The following is a 20,948-nucleotide window of genomic DNA, read 5'->3' as shown; positions in this document are numbered from 1 at the left end:
CTTCTTTAAACCTGAATTACTTTGAGAAGTATGGAGAATCCACCTCAGTCTTTGTCCTATTCTTCTTTCCCTACCACCCTCAAAGACCCTTTGATCCGATTTTCGAGCTGGGAGAGAAGGATCTCTCCATAGTCCAGCAGCACTTCTCTTAATTAGGCTATAGAGAGTCAATTGCTCCTCCCTTCGGAAGCTGACTTTGATACTAGCCCAGCATTTCTTAAAGTGTGTTCCGCAGCACACCGGTGTACCATGGAGAACAGAGTTCAGAATGGCCGCCCTTAAAAGGGCAATGCCTGAGAAGAGTTCAAAATGGCCTCCCTTAAAAGGGCAATGCCTGCTCTCCTGATAAAAGGGCAAACTGTTTGGGGTTTTTTGCTTAACAACTTCTTTTCCTCAATTTTTTTTTCTTTCTGCTCAACAGCTTTTCCCTGGGGGCTTTTCTTTTGGTCATGAACTTTTCCCTTGGGAATGGCTGCCGTTAAAGGGGCAAGCCTCCTTTTTTTCCTCAATAAAAAAATCCTTGGTGTTCCCCATAAAAAAAAATTGTTTGGTGTTCGTTCCTTGGTCTTAAAAAGTTTAAGAAACACTGTACTAGACTAATGGGCTTGCCCTAGCCTATTGATTAGGAATGAAAGCATGTTTCATAATCATTGCTATATTCAGATTACATGGTACATCCCAAGAGATCAAGAACAGAGATTCTTTTGAAGGGATAGTACAGTGTATGCTTGCACCTGTAATCTACAGACTAGAAGGGGCTCCATTAAAGTCATATTCGGGGGTTAGAAAATAATTACTATGGAAACTAAACTGTGTGCCTGTCTACAAAACCAGAAGGGCTGTTGAAACTCATATGCATTGCAAATGCAGAAGGTTAAACACTTCAGGGACCTGTTTCGTGCTTGTTATTTACTGCAGATTTAATTTATTTGTCTCCTTCAAATGATTGTTTATAAGCTGTCATGCACTTGACTCACAGATGTAAATATTTACCAAGAAATTCTAATGGATGTTATGAACTTAAACATTTTCAAAGTAGGCAGCTATTGCAACAGAAGACCTGTAAACATTTTGAATTTTTATATAGAAAAATTAGAGTTAATTTGTGCTTTAGATTTTGGATAGGGATACAAAATTATTATAAAATAAGTTTAATAAAACATGAAAAATTAAGTTTAATAAAAATTAAAAAATTAGGGAAGATAATATACTTGAAGCAAATAACAGAGGCAGAATATAAAATATCCCTTTGGCCAATTTATCATGCTCTATTTTCTACTTGGACTGAAAATACCTTTCACGTTTTCCCCTCTCTGGTTGGTCCTTCTCAGTAACAAAAAAAAGTTATAATCCCACCAGGAGCAGAAATGTGGTAAATTGTATATTTAACATGACAAGCACAGTACAAGAGCCCTCCTTTTTAACTGCTAAAATTGTTTTTAGCTGCAGTATCAAAATCAGCTGAATAACTATAAATCTCTTCCAGCAATCCTTGAATTGGAGGTTTTAATGATATTTTAGTTCCAGATTTGGCTGATAACCCTATAGATTTTTTCTACGGGTTTCCCAAAGGAAAAAGGCAACCTACAAGTACATAATTTGTAACAGCATTTATGGTATTTGCCTGCAACCTAATTGCTTCCTCATGTTAAAATAAATAGGATTATTTTATACCTTTGCAAACCCATATTAACTACTCGTCTTTCTATAACAGTAATAGGCACATATATTGTACTTTTCATCTGCAAAGTACCTTCTAACATTAAAGATTCTTGGATTAATTTGGAATATTTTCTGTGTATTTCATCATTCCATGTACCTTTCTATTTCCAATTATCCCATGCTATTTCTGCTAATTATTACTTTATTCCTTTACTGCTAATCTGTGCTTTCCTGTTCCTGCAGTGAAGTCATAACTCTAAATAAGTGATGCTATAAGCACAAAACCAGTGTACAGGATTATGGCTTCTCTGCAGGATTCAGCAAAGGGGCTGGCTGGCTGTAGGAAAACCTATTCAAACACAAATGTAGTAACAGAAAGGGAGACTACAGAAATTGCCGGTAATGTAAGTGTCTTTGCCTAAAAATACTCTGTTTAGTAAAGCTTGCACATTAATGTTTTCCTAAAGAGTGTTGTGATCTTGTGCTTGAATATTTTCTGACCCACAGCTGGTTTTCTAGCAAACTGCGCACACAGGCTGGGCCTCCCTGGTCAGGAACCCTCAGGATATGAGTGATCCAGAACCACAGAGCTTGCCAGATCAGGGGAGGACAAGGCTCCTCTCTCAGCTGTGGGTGTTCCCAAAGCCTGGGCTTCCCTCCCCACTGCTGGCCCCATGCTGGGCCTCCCAGGGTCAGCATCCTTGGGCAGAGATTCCTCCCAGCTATTGCTGGCCTCTCTCTGCCAGAATTCCCGGCCAGGACTTCCTGCTGGCCCTACTGCTACTGGGCTTCTGGTCTGGGCCTGGGGTTTCCCTCTGGCTGCCACTGGCTCCAATCCTACCAGGAATCGCGGCCCCTCCTTCTCGGTCGCCGGTGGCCCCTTCTCTGGCCGCCGCTGGCCCCGCTTCCACCAGGGTTCCTGGCTGGGGATTCCCCACATCCACCACTGGCTCAGCTGCCACCTGGGTTCCTGGCTGGAGTTGGGGATTCCTTTCAGCCACCGAAGGGGCTCCTCAGCCTGGAACTCCCCAGGGCTGGACTCCTCCCCGTCACCACAGGACCAGCCCCTGCCAGTCTAGTCAGTACCTACGGGACTCCCAGCTGACTCAGGCTCCTCGCCTCTAGGGCTTTCTTGTCCAGCAAACCTCCAGGGTCCTTCCTTCTGGACCATGGATGCTACCAGACCAGAGAGTCCCATGTGTGGGAGGTTCAACCTGTATTGTATTGGTATATTACAATCTGGTGTCTGTGTGTCATAAACTGCCATTAAAGTATTCAAGGAAGGCATATCTTCTTATAAAGTACATTATTATTTATTAAGTGTTTTCTCAGCTCCTGAGCATATACTGTTACTTACTGTACTCAGAATATACTGGCCAAGGAACAAAAATCCTTCCCCAGAAAGTTGACAAACGGAGAGTATAGAATAATAGAAATATAGGGCTGGTCAGGATCGTGAGAGGTCACCTACAGGAGCTCCCTTCAATGAGGTATAACCAAGTATTCCTTGACCATCCCTGCCAAGTGCTCGTCTAACCAGTTCCTAAAAACCTCCATTGGAAGCCTAGTGAAGTGCCTAACTGTCTTTATAGTACGAAAACTTTTTCTAATATCTGACCTAAATCTCGCTTGATGCAGGGAGAGCCCATTGCTTGTCCTACTCTCGGTGGACCTGGCGAACAGTTGATCCACTCTCCCTTTTATAATAGCCCTTAACATTGTTAAAGGCTGTTATATGTCTCCCATCAGTCACCTCCTCTCAAGATTAAACAAGCCCAGTTTTTTTAATCTGAGCAGCAGCAAAACAAAATACTGACATAAATTCAGTAAAAATAATCACCAGGGTAGCTTATGGCACTTTAGCTATTTTGAAAAAAAAGTACTGTTGCCTCTTTTTGCCTAAGTCATTAACTAATATTTGAGGCCTTGCACGTTTGTTCCAGTAGGAGAAATTGATGCTATAAATGTGTTATTTCTTTCGTCATCATACCTAAATCTTGTTTTACTTAACACAGTACAAATAAAGAGCAGGCAGCTTTTACTCAGAAGTTTCGAATCCTGCCTTTCCAGAAGGTTCCATGCCCAAGGAACTTTTAGTTCCCTCTTAAGGCTCACAACTGCTTCTCTCACTTCTGCTGGTCTTTTTTTCTCATGGCTTTTTACTTCTCTTATACACATCTTGCCAAATAATCTCCTACTGCCTATAGTTGCAATCAGAGGACTCTTTAATGGGTTTTGTTTCTGATCAGGCCCTAATATAGTACTTATTGCCTTGGGTGGCAGCTTCTCTTGTTTCCAGGTATGTCACTACATAAATGGGTTTAATCACTCCTTGTATGAAGTCTGTGTGATTGGTGTTTAGCCTATCTATCAGCTTTTACTGGGTCTTTGATTATAGCTCAAAAACCTGCTTGGTGGCAGTCATTAACATCTTCCAGTATAACTGGGTTTACAATATTCATTTCTTGAGCTTGAAGACAAGGTATAGTTGATAAAACACCCAATAATGAATGTTGCATATATTTGCATGTGAATATCAGGGACACTGAATGTGAGATGCAACAAGTTTACTTTATGCCCATGTCTAGGAGAGAGGACATTTGGATTTTGTGCCGGGCTTTATCCTGGTTTTGCAGCGAGGACTAGGACAAATCACTTCATCTCCGTGTGCCTCAGTTCCCCCACCTGTAACATGGAAATATTTACTTGCATTTTAAATGCACTTTATAAAGTGCAGACTGTTATCAAATTTGTATAGTAAATAAACACTGCTGATTAAATGAATAATAGGGGGAGCCTTGGGCTTTTGGGAAAGTTGATATAAGAGAAACAAACGTTTAGTGCTCTTGATATTGCTGAGAATGAACTACAAGGACTTTCAGTTCACTTAGCATTTGTCTCTCAGCTCACAGGGCAAGATTTACTAATGAAAGCTAATGTCACATTTTATTTTAATATGGGAAGTTCCAGTAACATCAGCAGCTTTGCCCAAAACTGATGTATTCCTATGGTGTATACAACTCTTTCTTCTGTAGTTAGATATTCTTCTTTCAGCCATCCCATATTCATCATGGAAAAACACATCTTCTCAAAAGAAATATGCCCTAGTAGCTTGCCTGGAATACATCTGAAGGATTAGTGCATGTGGCATGAAAAGTGGCCCATATGCCCAGGCCGTACTGGTGAATATTCATGCAAGTGCCTGGAAGGCTTTTGCTTTTTTTCTGAAAAGGCAGCTCTTGCAGAACAAAATCTAAACTGGGCATGTGTTTCTTTTCTCTCTTTGTTGTTTAAAAAAAAACAAGCGTGGAGGCAAAGCCCAAACTCTTACTTTGCATCTTTCGCAAATCTCGAAAGAGGAAGGTCTATTATCATTCATATTCAATCTCTTTGGGAGTGACTCTTCATTCTTAAATTAATACACTATTTGTTTATAACTCAGAGCCATGACCTCTTTCAAGCAGTTAGGACTAAGTGCTGTTGAGACAAGAGCAACTCATGTCACAAAAAAGGGGATGTATACATTTAGCCTTTTGCTCTGGTTCCACACCACTTGTGTTTTGATTAGAGCATTTAGTGGTTAGAATAATGATAATTACCAATGTGTTATTGGAAATGTATGAATTTTACACTCTGAATCATAACTTTGAAGACCCGGCACAAGGAAACTTCACTAAGCCCCCAATAATGAAAGGATTCCATGGAAAAACATAATTACCTACTTTTTTGCAATCTTTTTAAAATAAAACAATATACTCGTGTTTTTGCCTTTTCACTGTTTATAATCCTTTAGGTGATTTAGCCTATGATTAGAAATTGTTAAACAGATTCAGTATTTGTTATTGACGAATACTTACCACATCACGGATTCTATTCTGACATTGTCAGACTTTTAACAAGGAAGTCCGCTATAGTCAATCTAGCCCTGAGCAGGCAAACGACCTTAATAGCTGTAAAACGGCAGAGTGGGTGAGGATCTGAGGAAGGAGAATTTTTGATAGCTGAATCCTTCTTCTGACCAAGTCCTGAGAGGATGCCTCTGGGAATTTGACAGAATCAGCTCTGAATTTTTAATTTGCAGATAGATTGCACTAATGAGAGCTAAAAGGCTTCCTTTGGAAGCTTTTTTATTTTAGCTTCTTAAAGTATTATTTATTAATAATATTAACTGCCTGATATTGAGTTGAGAGATCCTGAAGAGTCTCTTTAAAATCCATTTGTCTAGCCTACATTTTCTGAAGTAGGAAATATAATGCTAACCTAAAGTTTTACCTGGTTCTGATTTGCATAAGATCATGGAAGCATGAGGCCTTAGCGCTGTTCTTGTGGCATTGACTGGACCCATGGATTGGACCCATGTATTCCTACTAAATGAATTCCTAAAGCAATGCAGGTTCATCTATGGACAGCATTTTCCCATAAGGAAAAGGGCTCCATGTTCAGTCCCCAGCTAAGTCTTTTCACCTCCCTACCAGCAGCCAACTTAAAAGAGTGGAATAATTTTGAACATTAATATTTGTCACAGCAGAGATAGCAGCTGAAAGCAAGAAAGATTGCCTCACTGCGGAGAAGTAAAATTATATGAGACTTAAGCATTCTGGTAAGAGACTCTTAAAGACAAACAAGCTTGGTATTTTGCTGCTGGAAAAGTGTGTAAATGTGAGCAAGTTTCTTTTTCTTTTTCCTGTAAGATTCTAACTGGCTCAACTTGGATATTTCTTGACATTTTCATGATAGGCAACAGTCCTTACCTCCAGGGGCTTGAAAAGGGTTTGTTTTTTATAGTTGAGGAAAGAACCCTGACTAGCCTCTTTTGTTGACAGTACTAATTAGATTCCGCAGTTCTCTTTTTTACTTTATTCATAGCTCTACTTCTAGTGATTTAGATGGTCACAGTAGTTCTAGTTATTTTGATTGGTTAGTTGTGCTCTGATTATTGTGGTAGGAACAGGTCCCATTGGATTCCATTGCAGACAGCAGGTGCACTCAAAATATAGCAAGTGTTCATTACAGTTAAAGCTTGTCTGCTTTTACACCAATGCAGGTGTGACACTGTAGCACTTAGTGAAGACACTACCTGTGCCAAAAGGAGAGCGTCTCTCTTTGGCATAGGTACTTCACCTCCCAGAGAGGCAATAGCTGTGTTGACAGGAGAAGCGGTCAACATAGTCTTGTCTACACCTGGAATTATAACTGTATTGCTCAGAGGTGTAGGTTTTCTATGTAGTTATACTGACGTAAATACTACAGAATCTGTAGGTCAAATTATCACAAAGGCTGAAATATTCTCACTAGTGCATTGCAAAAACACAGTCATGTTGCATAAACAATATGGAGCAGGCATTTTCTATACATTTTAAAGGGTAGCCACTTAAGTGAATAAGCAAAGGACTTCAATCTTTGTGACTCTTAATCTGATAGAGACTTAATCCCTTAAGGAAAAGAACAGAAGATTTTTAAAAATCCCATATTCAGCACAACATAGTTTTCCATAACATGCATAATGCAGACTTTCCAATTAGAATGTTACAATTTAAAAACTTGGTTCACAGACTGATGAGAGAGCAATTATTTTGAAGAAGGGGAAGTGCAGTCTGTTGAGTTTGCCTACAGTCACTCCTAATTCAAATAGCAAAGATAAGAATTTTTAAAATTTACTTACTGTTGAGCTTTGTATACAAACAACAGCAAAAAAAGCAATTAATTTTAAACTGAATCCCTGCTAATCAATGGTAAGCAGACAGCCAAGGCATTTATGTAAGATATAAGCAAAATCACATCTACTAATCAGTTTTTTAAAATGCTTCATAACTTCTTAAGAAAAAATATGTCATGAGATTGTCCCCCGCCCCCACCAGGTATGGGCCTGGTCTATACTTAAAATGTAGGTTGACGTAGTTATAGTACTTGGGATGTGAAAAAGCAGCAATAGCTATGCTGATATAATCCCTGGGGCCGACACTGGTAGGTCAGAGGAAGAATGCTTTCATCAACCTCACTACCTTTGTTTAGAGAGGTGGTGTTCCTGCAGCAATGGAAAAAACCCTTTTCATCACTGTAGCCTGAATCTACAGTACAGGGTTATACTGATATTGCCACACAGTGCCATAGCTATAGTACTTCTAGTCCCTGTACCATGGACACAGCCTCAGAGCTGGGAAGGTTTTGTCTGGACTATCATTCTGCTTGCCATGCATCCATGGGGAAAGTCAATAGACCTTTCTTCCTGTCTGAGGATGCCATTCTGCAGTGGGGTGGAGGACTTTTGCTCCACCACTTCCCACCCTTTGCATTATAATAGGACTGGGCTTGTGGACCTTGTTTGTGGGCATCATCTACTTGCCTTTTTAGTACTGGGCAAGAATTGCTTCTGCTTCCAGACTGGGTTGAAATGGGTGTATGGTTTCATCTTCCTGTCAGCATCCCAGAACTTAGTGGATAGGATAGATTGTGAAATTAATTTATTTCATAGGTGCCCAGTGCAGGTAAACATTGGGTATGGGGTTCAGTTAGCTAATAACCCAGAACTCAAAAGAGAGGTAGTAAGCCACATCTCATAAAGAAGGTGGAAAATGGGGATGGAGCTTCTAATGTTTGGTACAGTGAAGACCCTCTCTTTCTCACCCCTTTAAAAAAGGGCAATGGAGTCTCAGAAATGGTGCTGAGATCTGGTTAACCAAAGCTGACAAAAGTCCTACAGCAGATAGAACAGAGGAGTAAGGGTTGAAGGCCTTCCTCCAGGTGCCACAGATTACAAAGGAGGGATGTCCTGCCCTGGATAAGCTATTGCCGGATACTTCCAGATGTGTCTCCCTTGATAAATTTGGATCTTAGTTAAATGATATTCCTGGTGTTTTCTTTTCCTGCACTGTCCAGGACACTGAGGGTGTATCTAGACAACATCCCTCTTTCGACAGAGGGATGTAAATTAGGCACTTCAGAATTGCAAATGAAGCCGGGATTTGAAATTTCTGTGCTTCATTTGCATAATAGCATTATGGTGCTCTTTCAAAAGGGCACTTTTCGAAAGAGCACCATGATGTGGTTATGCAAATGAAGCACAGGAAATTCAAATCCCGGCTTCATTTGCAATTTCAAAGTGCTTAATTTACATCCCTCTGTCGAAAGAGTGAATGGAGCTCCTTAACATGAATGGAAGGAGGGGTTCTTCTTAAGACCTGACCTGACCTAAGCCAGTTCTTACTTTTTCTTTTTTTGCCAATTTGATTCAAAGCTCCTATTCTAAGAAGTTTGGAGATGAGGAATTCCCATTTCATAAGCAGGCCTTGAGTTCCCTGTTAATGAGTAATCCTTATGTTAGCCATAATAAGAGAATATGTGCAAGAGGGCAGTATTCCACCCAATCAGAAGGATCTGTTTTGTTTTTCTTTGGCCCTTGAGCTATGCTTTCTGTGCACAGTCACATTATCCAAGCAGATCTTCAAGTCAGTGATATGCTGGCGGTTCTACTTGGTAATTGAAATAGTGCATGTATTTATTTGCAAATAAATCAAAAATAAATTGGATAAATGTGGTAGAATGGCAATAGGGGATATAGTATAGATTGTTTCTTTGCATTGATATAGAATGGTTTGAATAGGTGGGATTTAGAGGAACACTCAGTGTGTGAAAGGAGAAGGCTATCAACAGGGAACATTCAGTATTAGAGGCACTTTGTAGAACAAAACTGTTTAGATAAATAAGGATTAAAGGGAAGAGAGAAAAGCCTCAAAAATAGTAAGTAGCTTAGGTTAGTGATAATTTAACTGATCACTTTTGCATTCTTTTTCTCCCTTTCCAGGTTACTTCTCTGGGATTGTGATGATCGGAGCTATAGTTACTACATTGAGGTTTCCACTAATCAGCAGCAATGGACCATGGTGGCTGATAGAACAAAAGTTTCCTGCAAGTGAGTGTAATTTTTTTCCATTTATTTGCCTACAAGAGAAACTAAGCAAACTATTCTTCCATTGAGCTGGAAGATTTACCTCTCCCTAACACTGGTTGGAATTATACCATTATAACTTGCAAATAACTGAGACTAGAACTCTGCAATTGGGATTTGGGGAGTGGAGACTTCAGGTGCAGCTCAAGAATCATTTTCAAGCAAAAACCAATTTCTGAGGATGCTGCCGATCGAACCAGTTTCACATTTTTCCAGACTAGTTTGTTAATCTAATATTTATAAGCAAAGAACAACAGTTTAGCTATGGTTAAGATTGCAGTGGGGCACACCCCATGCACCCAAGATTTGACAAGCATGGTATCACAGGCTGTCCCAGGCTGCCTGTCTTCCTACTAATCTGTCCCTTCAGTTTGGGGCATGGCATTTAGAGTCCAGTCAGTCAGTCAGTTAGCAAGAGACCAAAAGTGGCTGGGCGCTACAGTGCCTCAAAGGGAGCAGTGGCTGGAGAAGGCACTATTTATGAGCCTTACCTGCTCTGTGTCCCCTTACACACAGTCATTTGTCTGCTTCCCAGAGGAGTCATCTCTCCTGCAGCCATTTCAATGGACTTCTCAGCTCCTTATAATCCGCTTCTCCAGAAGGAGCATGTGCAATACGCCAGGAAGGATAGGTCTCCTTGGGCCCAGTATTTCTTTTTAACTCCTTTAGGTGAAGTTTGTGTGTCCCATTACATCCAGCCACAAAATGGATACACAAAAGAGGTTACAATAAAAAGTAAAGTCTGAACCAAAACGGGCGCCGAGCAGTGTTTCTTGATGGCAAGCCATACTCCTGCTCCAATGGTAGGACCTGTGTCATCAGCACTGCAATCTGCCCTTGGCCCTGGGGCCAGCAGCCAGCAACCTGAGACTTTGAAACATGGGGTGGTCACATAGCCACCCCACCCCACTTGTGACTGGCTTCGAGTTACTCTCAATCAGGGACCACCTTGAGAAGGTCATCACCACTCTCCCAGCAGTTTTTTACTCATTAAGGCGGTGGACAAAGAGTGAGAATATCTCAGAAGGCATCTTGTTCAACAACCCCACTTCCTTTTTCAGGCTGATGTTAGACACCTCAGACCTCAGCTGAGTGTGCACCTTAGAGGTCTCAAGACCAAGGGATGTGGTGCTGGAGGAGATGACATTACACCAAATGGTGGGCAGGCGGAGTCTTCCTATCTCAGCATTTGGGCAAGGTGGTGAGAGTTCTGATAGACACTAAGGCCTCAACGTTCTATGTCAATAGGCAAGGAATAGTATGCTCATCAGCCCAGTGCCAAGAGGCTTTCTGCCTCTGGGATTTTTGCATTGGCCACGATATCCACCTGGAAGCCTGTCACCTTTCTGGTATCAGGATTGCCCTGGGAGATCATCTCAGGAAGGACTTCTCACCACAAGTGGTTGCTCCACCCTGAGGTGGCCTGCATACTCTTCCAGAGGTGGGAATCTTCCCAACTGAATCTGTTCACCATCAGGCAAAATTAAAAGTGCCATTGATTTTTCTCTTACCGGGGGCTGGACAAGGGCTCCCTCACTGATGCCTTCCTCCTATCGTAGGCCATGGATCTGATGTACATGTTTCCTCTAATCCCTCTCGTCAGACAAGTAACTGATTTTTCAGTGTGGCTCCCCACCTCTGCAATAAATAAAGAAAACACAGGCACTTTCTGTGTTGGACATAAATTAATATTTTACTGTATTTAGAATGAAGTTTGATAAACTAACATGAGAAAGTTAAAACGCTTAATCTGTTTAATAATTTAAATTCATATTTCCTTTCTTACTGGTTAAATTAAACCATTCTCCCTCACTGCAGCACTAGCAAAATGGCTAGCGCATAATTATGTAATTAACAGCAAGTTTCCATTAGCAACTGGTGGTCCATGGAAAGGTTTGTATTGAGCCAGGTGGGCCACGGGCCAAAAAGTTTGAGAACCCCTGTGCCACAGCAAATTTGCCATCAAATTAAAATTTGGTGGATTCACCTTGGTTCACATATTTTCTGTTATAGGTAAAAATGATATTCTTAGACTGAGCACATAAATAGCAATATAGTGGGCAAAGGATGGGTTCCAGTGTGTGTTAATTCCTGTAAAAGGAGTGAAGTGAAGTGGGACAATCCAGTGGGAAAAATTGCCCCAAAGGGTGATTTTTAAACTGTTTTTATTCTTTGTGTATTAAGGATGTTAAATAACAGTTAATTTACTAGTCAAGTAGTCGATGGAATTTCCATTAACTACTCAACTAGTCGATAGATACTTCCGCATTCCTCCTTTGAAATGTACAACAGCCCCCTCTGGAGGAATGAGGAACTGTCCCCACGGCCTGCCAGCGGGGGCTCTTGTGCATTTCAAAGTGGAAGCACCCGCATGGAGTCTGGGGTCACTGGGGGACATTGAGTCCCCCACTGACTCTGAGCTCCATTCAGCACTGCTGGTTTGAAATGCCACACAGAGCCGGGGTCAGCTCGGGACTTCCCTGCTGACCCTGGGCTCTGTGCACTTTGAAATGCCGTGCACGGAGCCCCGGATCAGCTGGAGATTCCCCAGCTGACTCTGGGTTCCGTGGAAATGACACATGGAGCCCGGAATCGGCTGGGGAGTCCCCAGCTGATCCCAGGTTCTGTGGAAATGCTGTGGAGGACTCCACTCAGCATTTCAAAGCAGCAACGCCACATGGACTCCCTAGCTGACTCCGGGTTCCACAGAAATGCTGCAGGAAGCCCTAGGTCAGCTAGGGGAGTCCCCAGCTGACCTCAGGCTCCGTGCAGCACTGACACTTTGAAGTACCTCCTCCTCACTCCCCCTTTGCTGCTCCTCACTGATAGAGGCATCAAGGTGGTGGAAATCGACTAGTCAACTGAACTGTCTGATAAGCATTTACTTATCGGATAGTTGACTAGTCCTTAACATCCTTATTGTGTATCAATTCATTGTTCATCAAACCACCATCAAAATTCAAATAGTGCTTCAAGTTTACATTTTATTCAGGTTTTTCCTGTTTCACTGCAGTTTTTACAAAATAAAGATTGAAAATTCTTATTAAATCCGAACTCTGTAGCACAACTTTAGCTATAATGTAGCTATTATTTTATTAAAATTACATTTTAAAAATTACATTGAAAGAATGATAAGGTTGAAAGGTCAAACTCTTGCAATCATAATTTGACGTCCTTATGCACGTGCATTATGATAGTTTTTAATTACGTGATCACATACTATTTTTCCACTTATATTATTTCTTAACCATTCAAGTCTGTCACTCTCCTAGGCCTGTGTCCTGCCTCTTTCTCCTCATCTCAGTTTTTGCACCTTGGACCCAGCCACTCCCAGTCAGTCTCATCCAATCTCCCTACTTCTTCATCTGATTTCAGTTTCCTTTCTCCCCCCACCTATAACTCCGAGATCTCTATTGGCTGTTAGTCCCAATCTCCTTGCCTAGCCAGTCTCCATTCAGCTTTTACCACTTTCCCTGTCCCCCGCTCTGTTCCTTCCCCAGGTGCCTCACCCCAGTCTGCTCCCTCTGACACCAACCTGTTCCTCAGATGTAGGGTTTCCAACCTTTCAGGATTCTCCTGGAGACACTAGGAATTAAAGATTATGATTAATCAGATTATGTCAGGTGATGAAATCTCCAGGAACACAGTTCTTGACTACATGCAGTCAAGAGCTCTACTTCTGGAAGATCGCTTTGGGTCAATTACAGCCCTGATGAGGTCTCTCCAGGCTCATCCAGTCACAACTGCATGAAATGTCTGAGCCTTCTGGACCATATGGCTTTATGCATATGTATAGTGCAACACAGAAGGCTACATTTCAGACCTCTCCAAGCCTGGTTGGCCACGGTATATTCTCGCTTCTGTCCTCACCTGTACTTAGTGCTCACTGTTCCCACCCAGGTCCTTGATTTGCTGACATGGTGGCTGAACCACTATGTGACATGTGCACAGTACCCTTTTTGTGGCCTCAGCCAAATACATTGCTAGTACCTGACACATCAGCCCTACACTGGGGATCCCTCCTAGGGTCCCTCAGAACTCTGGGTCTCTGGTCTCAAGAAGAGCTTTCCCTCCATATCAATGCCTGGGAACTCAGGGTGATTTTCCTCTCCCGTCAGGTGTTCTTATCTCACATAATTAACAAGATTGTGTCAGTTCATACAGACAACATAACAGCCATGTTTTACATCACAGACAGGTGGAACATGCTCTCCCTGCTCCCCATGTTAGGAAGCATCGGCTGTGGGAGCTCTGCACTGCGCACTCAATAGGTCTAGAATCCTATTTTCCAGCAATGCAGAACCATCTGGCAGAACACTTCAGCAGGTCTTTCTCCTTTTACCAGGAGTGGTCCCTTCAACCATACATCAGGAGGGACATCTTCTAGCAATGGTGGACTCTCCTTACAGATTTGTTACCTAAAACAATAGGGCATGTTACCACTTTTGTTCCCTGCAAAATCTCAGCTTGGGGGAGGAATAACGGTCGTTTGAATTAGGAGCTTTAATTCGAACTACCTAGTCTGTGCCGCGTGTAGCCGCGGGCAGGTAGTTCGAACTACGGGCATTTAAAAATGGCGCCCGCCCGGGAACATGCAAATGAAGCCCGGGATAGTTAAATCCCAGGCTTCGTTTGCAAGTTCGAATGCCTACATCAGTCACATCAGCCAAGTTCGAACTAGGGTAGCAGTGTAGACATACCCGTACAGAACATGTTCCTGTTGTCATGGACACAGCATCTGTATTGTGGATTCCCTCCTACTCTGCTGACACAAGTTTCTGATAAAGATTAAATAGGAATGAGTGCTGGTCATTCTCATAGCCCTAGCATGGTCCAGAAAACATTGATTCACCACCCTCTTAGGATTTTCAGTGGAGGATTGCTTCCTCTGCACCCAGATCTGATCCTCCAAGACCACAGTTGGCTGCTTCATCCAAACCTCAGCTCTATTCATCTGATGGCTTGGAAGCTCTGTGGCTGAATCATGAGAAGAGGGCTTGCTCAGAGCAGGTCCATAGAAGCCTACTGTGAAGTAGAAAACTTTGCACCAGGGTTACCTACCTTGCAAAAAGGAAGCAATTCTCCATTTGGTCCTACCAACAGCAAATTCTACTGATGCAGTTCTCATTTTGTAGTACCTTCTGAAACAACAAGATCTGTCCTTCTCAGCAAGATTCTTTTAGCAGTCATTTCTGCTTTCCAGTCTAAGGTCAAAAACTGATTCATGTTTTCACATAATATGGTTATCTGTTTTCTTAAAGGCCTGTAGAGGATATATCTCCAGGTTAGAGAACCCATTCTTTCCTGGGATTTAAACCTTGCCCTGTCAAAACTTTCAGGTCCACCATTTGAGCCACTAGCAATATATATAGGACCAAACCATTCTGTAGATTGACTTAGCTGTTCATAGCAATAGCAGAGAATAAAGGGCCTTCCTGTCTCCTTCTAGAGAATTGCTTGATGCATCCAGGTATGCATGTTACAAACTCGCAGGCGTTTCAACCCCAGCTAACCGTACTGCTCATCTCACAAGCTCTCAGGCCATCTCTGCCACTTTCCTAGTACAAGAAATACCCTATTAAGGACATCTGCAAAACAGCAATCTAGTTGTCAGCACACACAATTTCAATGTACTGTACCATCACCCAGCAAGCTAGAGACAATGCCAACTTCAGCCATGCAGTCTTGCAGTCAGACTTGATCTTCAAGCCCACCTCCTGTACCACTGCTTGCAAGTCACCAAAGTTGAAATGAACATGTACAGGAACTTGAAAAAGAAAAACCATTCTTAAGCTTTCTGTAACAATCGCTGTTTTGCTTTAAGTTATGATAAAAAGAAGCAGCATATCAAATTTGATTGTCCTAGTTCTTACCATTTAGGAGGGGTTCTTGAACAGACAAAGACAGAGAGACAAACTCTCTCAGATATATAGTAGATAAAGTTCATGGTTGTTTGAAATTCTCCCATTACTGTCTTTAGCTCAACTTTTACAGCTAATTCTGTTTGCTACTGTGAGCCATAGAAAAATGAATAAGGTTTCATACAATGTGGCATAAGTTGCAATAGTAAAAGAAAACGGGGTATATTAGGGATGAAATTTTAGCTTTAGAGAGAGAGACTCAGTGTAGCAGACTTGGAAGAATAAGTGAACATTTAAGCCAAAACAATGTACTTAGCTAGAGATATTCTGTATTCCCTTTGCTGTTCTTAAAGATGTGCTTGGATAAGAACTTTTTCTCCTGCAGTCTGGCTTGTCTGTCTCCCTGATGCTGCACTGAAATTCTAATTCTTTGTAGACTGTTGTTTTGAAAGTGCTTATGCGGTCCCCAAACCAGCTTGCTGGATTCCCAGCAAGAGAAATAGAACAAACTATAAAGGTAGCAAACTCAAACTTTAGCAAACATCTCTGATGATCAGTAAGAATGTCAAAGGAAATAGTAAGAACCAAAAGGAAAGTAAATTGAATTTTGTTTAAGTAACATATACTGAATGTAGTAGTCTACCCAAGTGTGAAAAAAAATTAAACTCTGAATGTGTTGCCTTTGGTGAAGATAATAGTATTTGAATGCAGTATTTTGCCTGAATTAATAATTCAGCACTCCAGTGAAAAGCTATTCCTAACCTCCTCTTCTTTCCCACTTGGTCTCAAAAGGCTGAGGACAGAAGCTGGGGTGTTGTTATCTTCACAGGGAAAGCTTGCTGTCCTTAAATGGGAGCCAATTAATGCACACTGATTATATAATTGTCATTTTAAAGATGTGGTTTGTAGGCTAATTTTTTGCCTTTTCAAAATACATCCCTGTTTTTCTCTACACAGTATGACAGTAATGAAAACCAGTCAGGTACTGTTTTTGTATTTTTTTTTAAAGGGCAGACATTTCTGATAAGTTTGCGTGAGTCTGTTAGTTTTGAACAATAGAAACAGGTACTTGTTAGAAGGATGTGCTGACAAGAAGTCTAGAATTCATATTAAAAACAAAAGAAACCAAAGGCCAATAGGAGTCAGAGCTTGAGGTTAATGATTTTAACTTGTGATAAAATAAGTGCTATAATTAAAAAGGGGGGAAATATCACCAAAATTAATATCAACTAAAGTGTGTTGAAGTTCTGTTTTTTATTGTTCTTGTGAAAAGAACTCTAATCATTGGTAGGTATTTTACAATACTCAGTTTCCCAGTGGAAAATCCTCTCCAGCCCTTTTATGGAATTATTTAATAGATAAAACCAAATGTATGGCTTATGCATTTGCAATTCCTAGAAAATTAAGCCAATTATCTATGTTACTATTTCAGTCCAATTTCATCTTTTTCATAATGGAAGGTATTGTTTCTTTATTGCAAAACTAATGACACGTTATTTTTATTTACCCTTTTCCCCTACTTGACTCTTGTTTATCTTCCTTACTAGAGTGCTTTGTTGTGGTACATGTTTAAAAAGTTCCCAGACATCATTGTTATTGTAACATGCCCACATTGTTTACTGTGGCTATTCCACTTCCCAAATTCTGAGCTCACTTTCCAGCATTCATTACATCTGTAGATGCCATTTGCACTGTCACCGTGGGTATGTCTACACTACAAAGTTAGTTCGAACTAATGGACGTTAGTTCGAACTAACTTTAATAGGCGCTACACTAGCGCTCCGCTAGTTCGAATTTGAATCGAACTAGCGGAGCGCTTAGTTCCAACTAGGTAAACCTCATTTTACGAGGATTAAGCCTAGTTTGAACTAGCTAGTTCGAATTAAGGGGTGTGTAGCCCCTTAATTCGAACTAGTGGGAGGCTAGCCCTCCCCAGGTTTCCCTGGTGGCCACTCTGGCCAACACCAGGGAAACTCGTCTGCCCCCCTCCCGGCCCCGGACCCCTTAAAGGGGCACGGGCTGGCTACGGTGCCCGTGCCAGGTGCAAGCCTGCCAGCACCCAACCAGCAGACCCTGCACCTGGCACGGCACAGAGCCACCCACCCGATGTCCCCCAGCTCACCCCCTCTTCCCGGGACCAGGCTGGCGGCTCCCGGGAGCTTGCCCTGGACCGCAAGAGGTGGGCACCTTCCTGGGCTAGTGCAGACATCGTGGACCTCGTCCACGATCTCCGCACTAGGCACAGGAAAGTGGCCGTCTAGGGCAGGAGAGCTGCCAGCCTGGCCACCCAAGAGCAGGTGTGCATGAAAATGAAGGGGGTCCACTGAGACCCCCGACCCTGAGCCCTGAGCTTAGAATGGCCGTCCTGGGTCAGACCAAAGGTCCATCTAGCCCAGTAGCCTGTCTGCCGACAGCGGCCAACCCTAGGGACCCTGGAGGGGATGGACCGAAGACAGTGACCAAGCCATTTGTCTCGTGCCATCCCTCTCCAGCCTTCCACAAACTTTGGGCAGGGACACCACTCCTACCCCCTGGCTAAGACTACTCCATGGACCCAACCTCCATGACTTGATCTCACTTCCCTTTAAACTCTGTTCTAGTTGTAGCCTTCACAGCCTCCTGCAGCAAGGAGTTCCGCAGGTTAACTATTTGCTTTGTGAAGACGAACAACTTTCTCTTACTAGTTTGAAGCCTGCTACCCATTCCTTTCCTTTGGTGTCCTCTAGTCCTTCTTTATGGGAACTCAGGAAGAACTTTTCTGAATGTACCCTCTCCACCCTACCCCTGCTTTTAGAGACCTCTATCCTGTCCCCCCTCCGTCTCCTCTTTTCTAAGCTGAACAGTCCCAGTCTCTGTAGCCTTTCTTCATCTGGGACCTGTTCCCAACCCCTGATCATGTTAGTTGCCCTCCCCTCTCCCAGCCTTTCTCTTCCCCTCTCCCACCTCCTTTTCCCAGTCTCCCCCAGTTTTGTTCAATAAAGACAGAGTCAATGTTGGAAGAAACGTTATCTTTATTTTGTACATCAATAAGAAGGGGGGCTAGGGAAGGGTAAGTGGAAGGAGGTGAGGGAGAAATGGGGTACGAGCCCCCGATGGGGAGGACTGGGCTGGCTCTGCGGGCTTCTGGGGGTGGAAGCTCTCCTGCAGCCCCCCGATTGCCCCCTCTCCCCAGATGGCAGCCTGCGGCAAGTGCAGCCGGGCTGATGGTCGAGTGGTGTGATGTGCCCAGTGTGGGTACTCCGGGCACTCCAAGCCAGAACTTCTTTGCAAGCGGGGCACCCCTTAGAACTGTGTGTCCGGGGTGGGGGTCGGGACCCTTTAAGCGCAGCCCGCGGCTAGCCTGAGACAGCATCTCCATGCTCTAAGTCCTCCTTTTATGCCCTGCCGGCACTGCTTCCGGCCATCCTTAAGCCCTGTTCAGAGTCCACTCAATGTGGACTTGCTAGTTCGAATTAGCAAAACGCTAATTCGAACTAGTTTTTAGTTCTAGACGCGTTAGTTCGAATTAGCTTAGTTCGAATTAACTAATTCGAACTAAGTTAGTTCGAACTAACTTTGTAGTGTAGACGTACCCCATTAGAACTGAATCAATGAATCCCATGTAAAAATCTAGGAGGAGGAAGATACTTTGTAAGTACAATTCTGTTTATAGTTCACATTTTCTGAGTGGGATTTAAATATGCTTTTCACAAAGAAATTATCTGTCCATAGAGGGTTTCAGTTCTCTGTCCTTTTCCACATGCATAGTGGAAAAATCAGGCGTCAAGAAATGCAGAAAGGTCAATGGCTAAATGCAGCTAATGTGTATATACCATACTTTTTAATTATATTTCAAATAACATGGTTTGGTCTTTCCCAGATTGTTCAAGTACTTAGAATAAGAAAATATCTATTAGCTATCTTTTTTTTTTTTTTTTTGCAACCAGGATTTGGGATTTAATTTCTATGCATAAATTTACCAAGCATTTGTAATCTACTAGTAGGTTTACCCAACATTTCTCAGGTCCTTAACTCAATTAATTGTGTGTGTGTGTGTGTATGTGGGGGAGAGGGGGGTTGGAAAATAAATTGAAAATGTTCATGCTTCATTTGAATCATTGCTTTGGAGTGGGGCTGGAGATGAGAGGTTCAGTATACAGGTTGCCCCAAGGAGAGAAGACCACTCTAGCCCTCTCTCACTGCAGCAGCGTGAGGCCAGGTGAACAGCACATGTCCATGGCTGCTGCAGCTCCAGCAGGTACAGTATGGGGAGGGGTGTATGTCCCCCAGTTGGGGCAGGTTCAGATTCATCTGCCCTCCATGCTCCCCAGCCAGAGTTGAGGAATGCAGTAAACTTTGCACTTCCCCCTTGCTCCCTGATGAAGGGGAACAGCCAGCAATGTACTTGTACAAATCCTGCCCTCTTTAAAGGGTGCCTTGCAGGGGTGGGAGACTCAGGGCTGGGGCTGTCCCAGGCGGGGGGGCCCGGGGGGGCCCACCCCCAGCCAGCCCCTTTCACCTGCCTTGTGTTTGTGTCTCTTTTCCATACAATTTTCTGAGAAGCAGTCCCATTTCAGGCACATCCCATTTTCCTCGCATGACCAAATCGTGACCTTGCTTTAAGTTATGCTAAGAGGAAGTTGTAAGCGAATTTGGTGGTCCTAGCTCTTATAGTTTAGGAAGAGTTCTTGAACAGACAGATAAACTCTGAAATATATAGTACAGGGGCTGGCAACCTATGGCACAGCATGAGAGCCAAGTCTCAGTGTCATGCGGGGCAGGAGCTCATCCCTACCTCTCCTCCCTCACGCAGCAAGGAGCCTGTGCTGCTGCTTGAGCCTTGTGGCTGGCATGCAGCTGCAGCACGAGCTCTGTGAGGCAGGCAGAGAGGCTGCAGATTGGGCTGTGTGCCAGCGGCTGGTGCTCTCCCCCTTCTCCGCCAACCCAACTCTGTTGCAGCAGTGAGCTGATGGAAGCAGCAGTAAGCCGGTGGAAGCAGGTGAGCTGGTGCTGGTAGGTACGTGGAGCTCAGCCAGGAAAGCTCCTCAGGTGGCTGGGGCTTGGGCCACACAGGCTGCCCCTCTAGCAGTGGGGCCAAGACCAGGGCGGGTGGCTGCCCCTGGACAGACGGAGCTGGGGTTTGGGCCACATGACTGCTCCTCTGATAGTGGAGCCGTGGTAGTGGGGCAGGGGCAGCCCAGCAACCCAGCTGGGGCCGGGGGCAGTACACGTGTGCTGGCTCAGCAGTGGGGTTGTGCTGTGGACCGATGGGGGCTGTGTGCTGGCCCAGCAGTGGCCCAGCAGTGGGGACAAAGCCGTGGCAGACTGGCTGTCCCCTCCCCCACAGGGGAAGCCTGTTTGTGGCTGCAGGGCTGGGGCTGCAGCAACCCAGCTGAGGTCGGGGCAGGCTAACAGCTGCCGTGTTGGCTGCAACAGCAGTTATGGCAGCAAGGCCTAGGCAGCTGTGTCTCCCAGCCAGTAGCGGGACCGAAGGAGCTGAT

At 43.5% G+C, this 20,948-nt stretch overlaps 1 protein-coding gene across 7 annotated transcripts in view; it reads left to right on the top strand.

The window, feature by feature from the left end:
- Positions 1-20,948, top strand: part of BTBD9 (BTB domain containing 9) — a 301,225-nt gene that overhangs the window by 216,304 nt on the left and 63,973 nt on the right. For all 7 annotated transcript variants that reach the window (XM_075925075.1, XM_075925077.1, XM_075925076.1 and 4 more), the window contains exon 9: positions 9,464-9,571. In XM_075925075.1, the coding sequence (XP_075781190.1) occupies positions 9,464-9,571 (108 nt within the window). The remainder of the gene's footprint in view (positions 1-9,463; positions 9,572-20,948) is intronic.

Source organism: Pelodiscus sinensis, chromosome 3 (assembly GCF_049634645.1).
Source record: "Pelodiscus sinensis isolate JC-2024 chromosome 3, ASM4963464v1, whole genome shotgun sequence".
Lineage (NCBI taxonomy): Eukaryota > Metazoa > Chordata > Testudines > Trionychidae > Pelodiscus > Pelodiscus sinensis.
The sequence above is the reverse complement of the archived record's forward strand: the minus strand, read 5'-3'. Positions and strand labels throughout refer to the sequence as shown.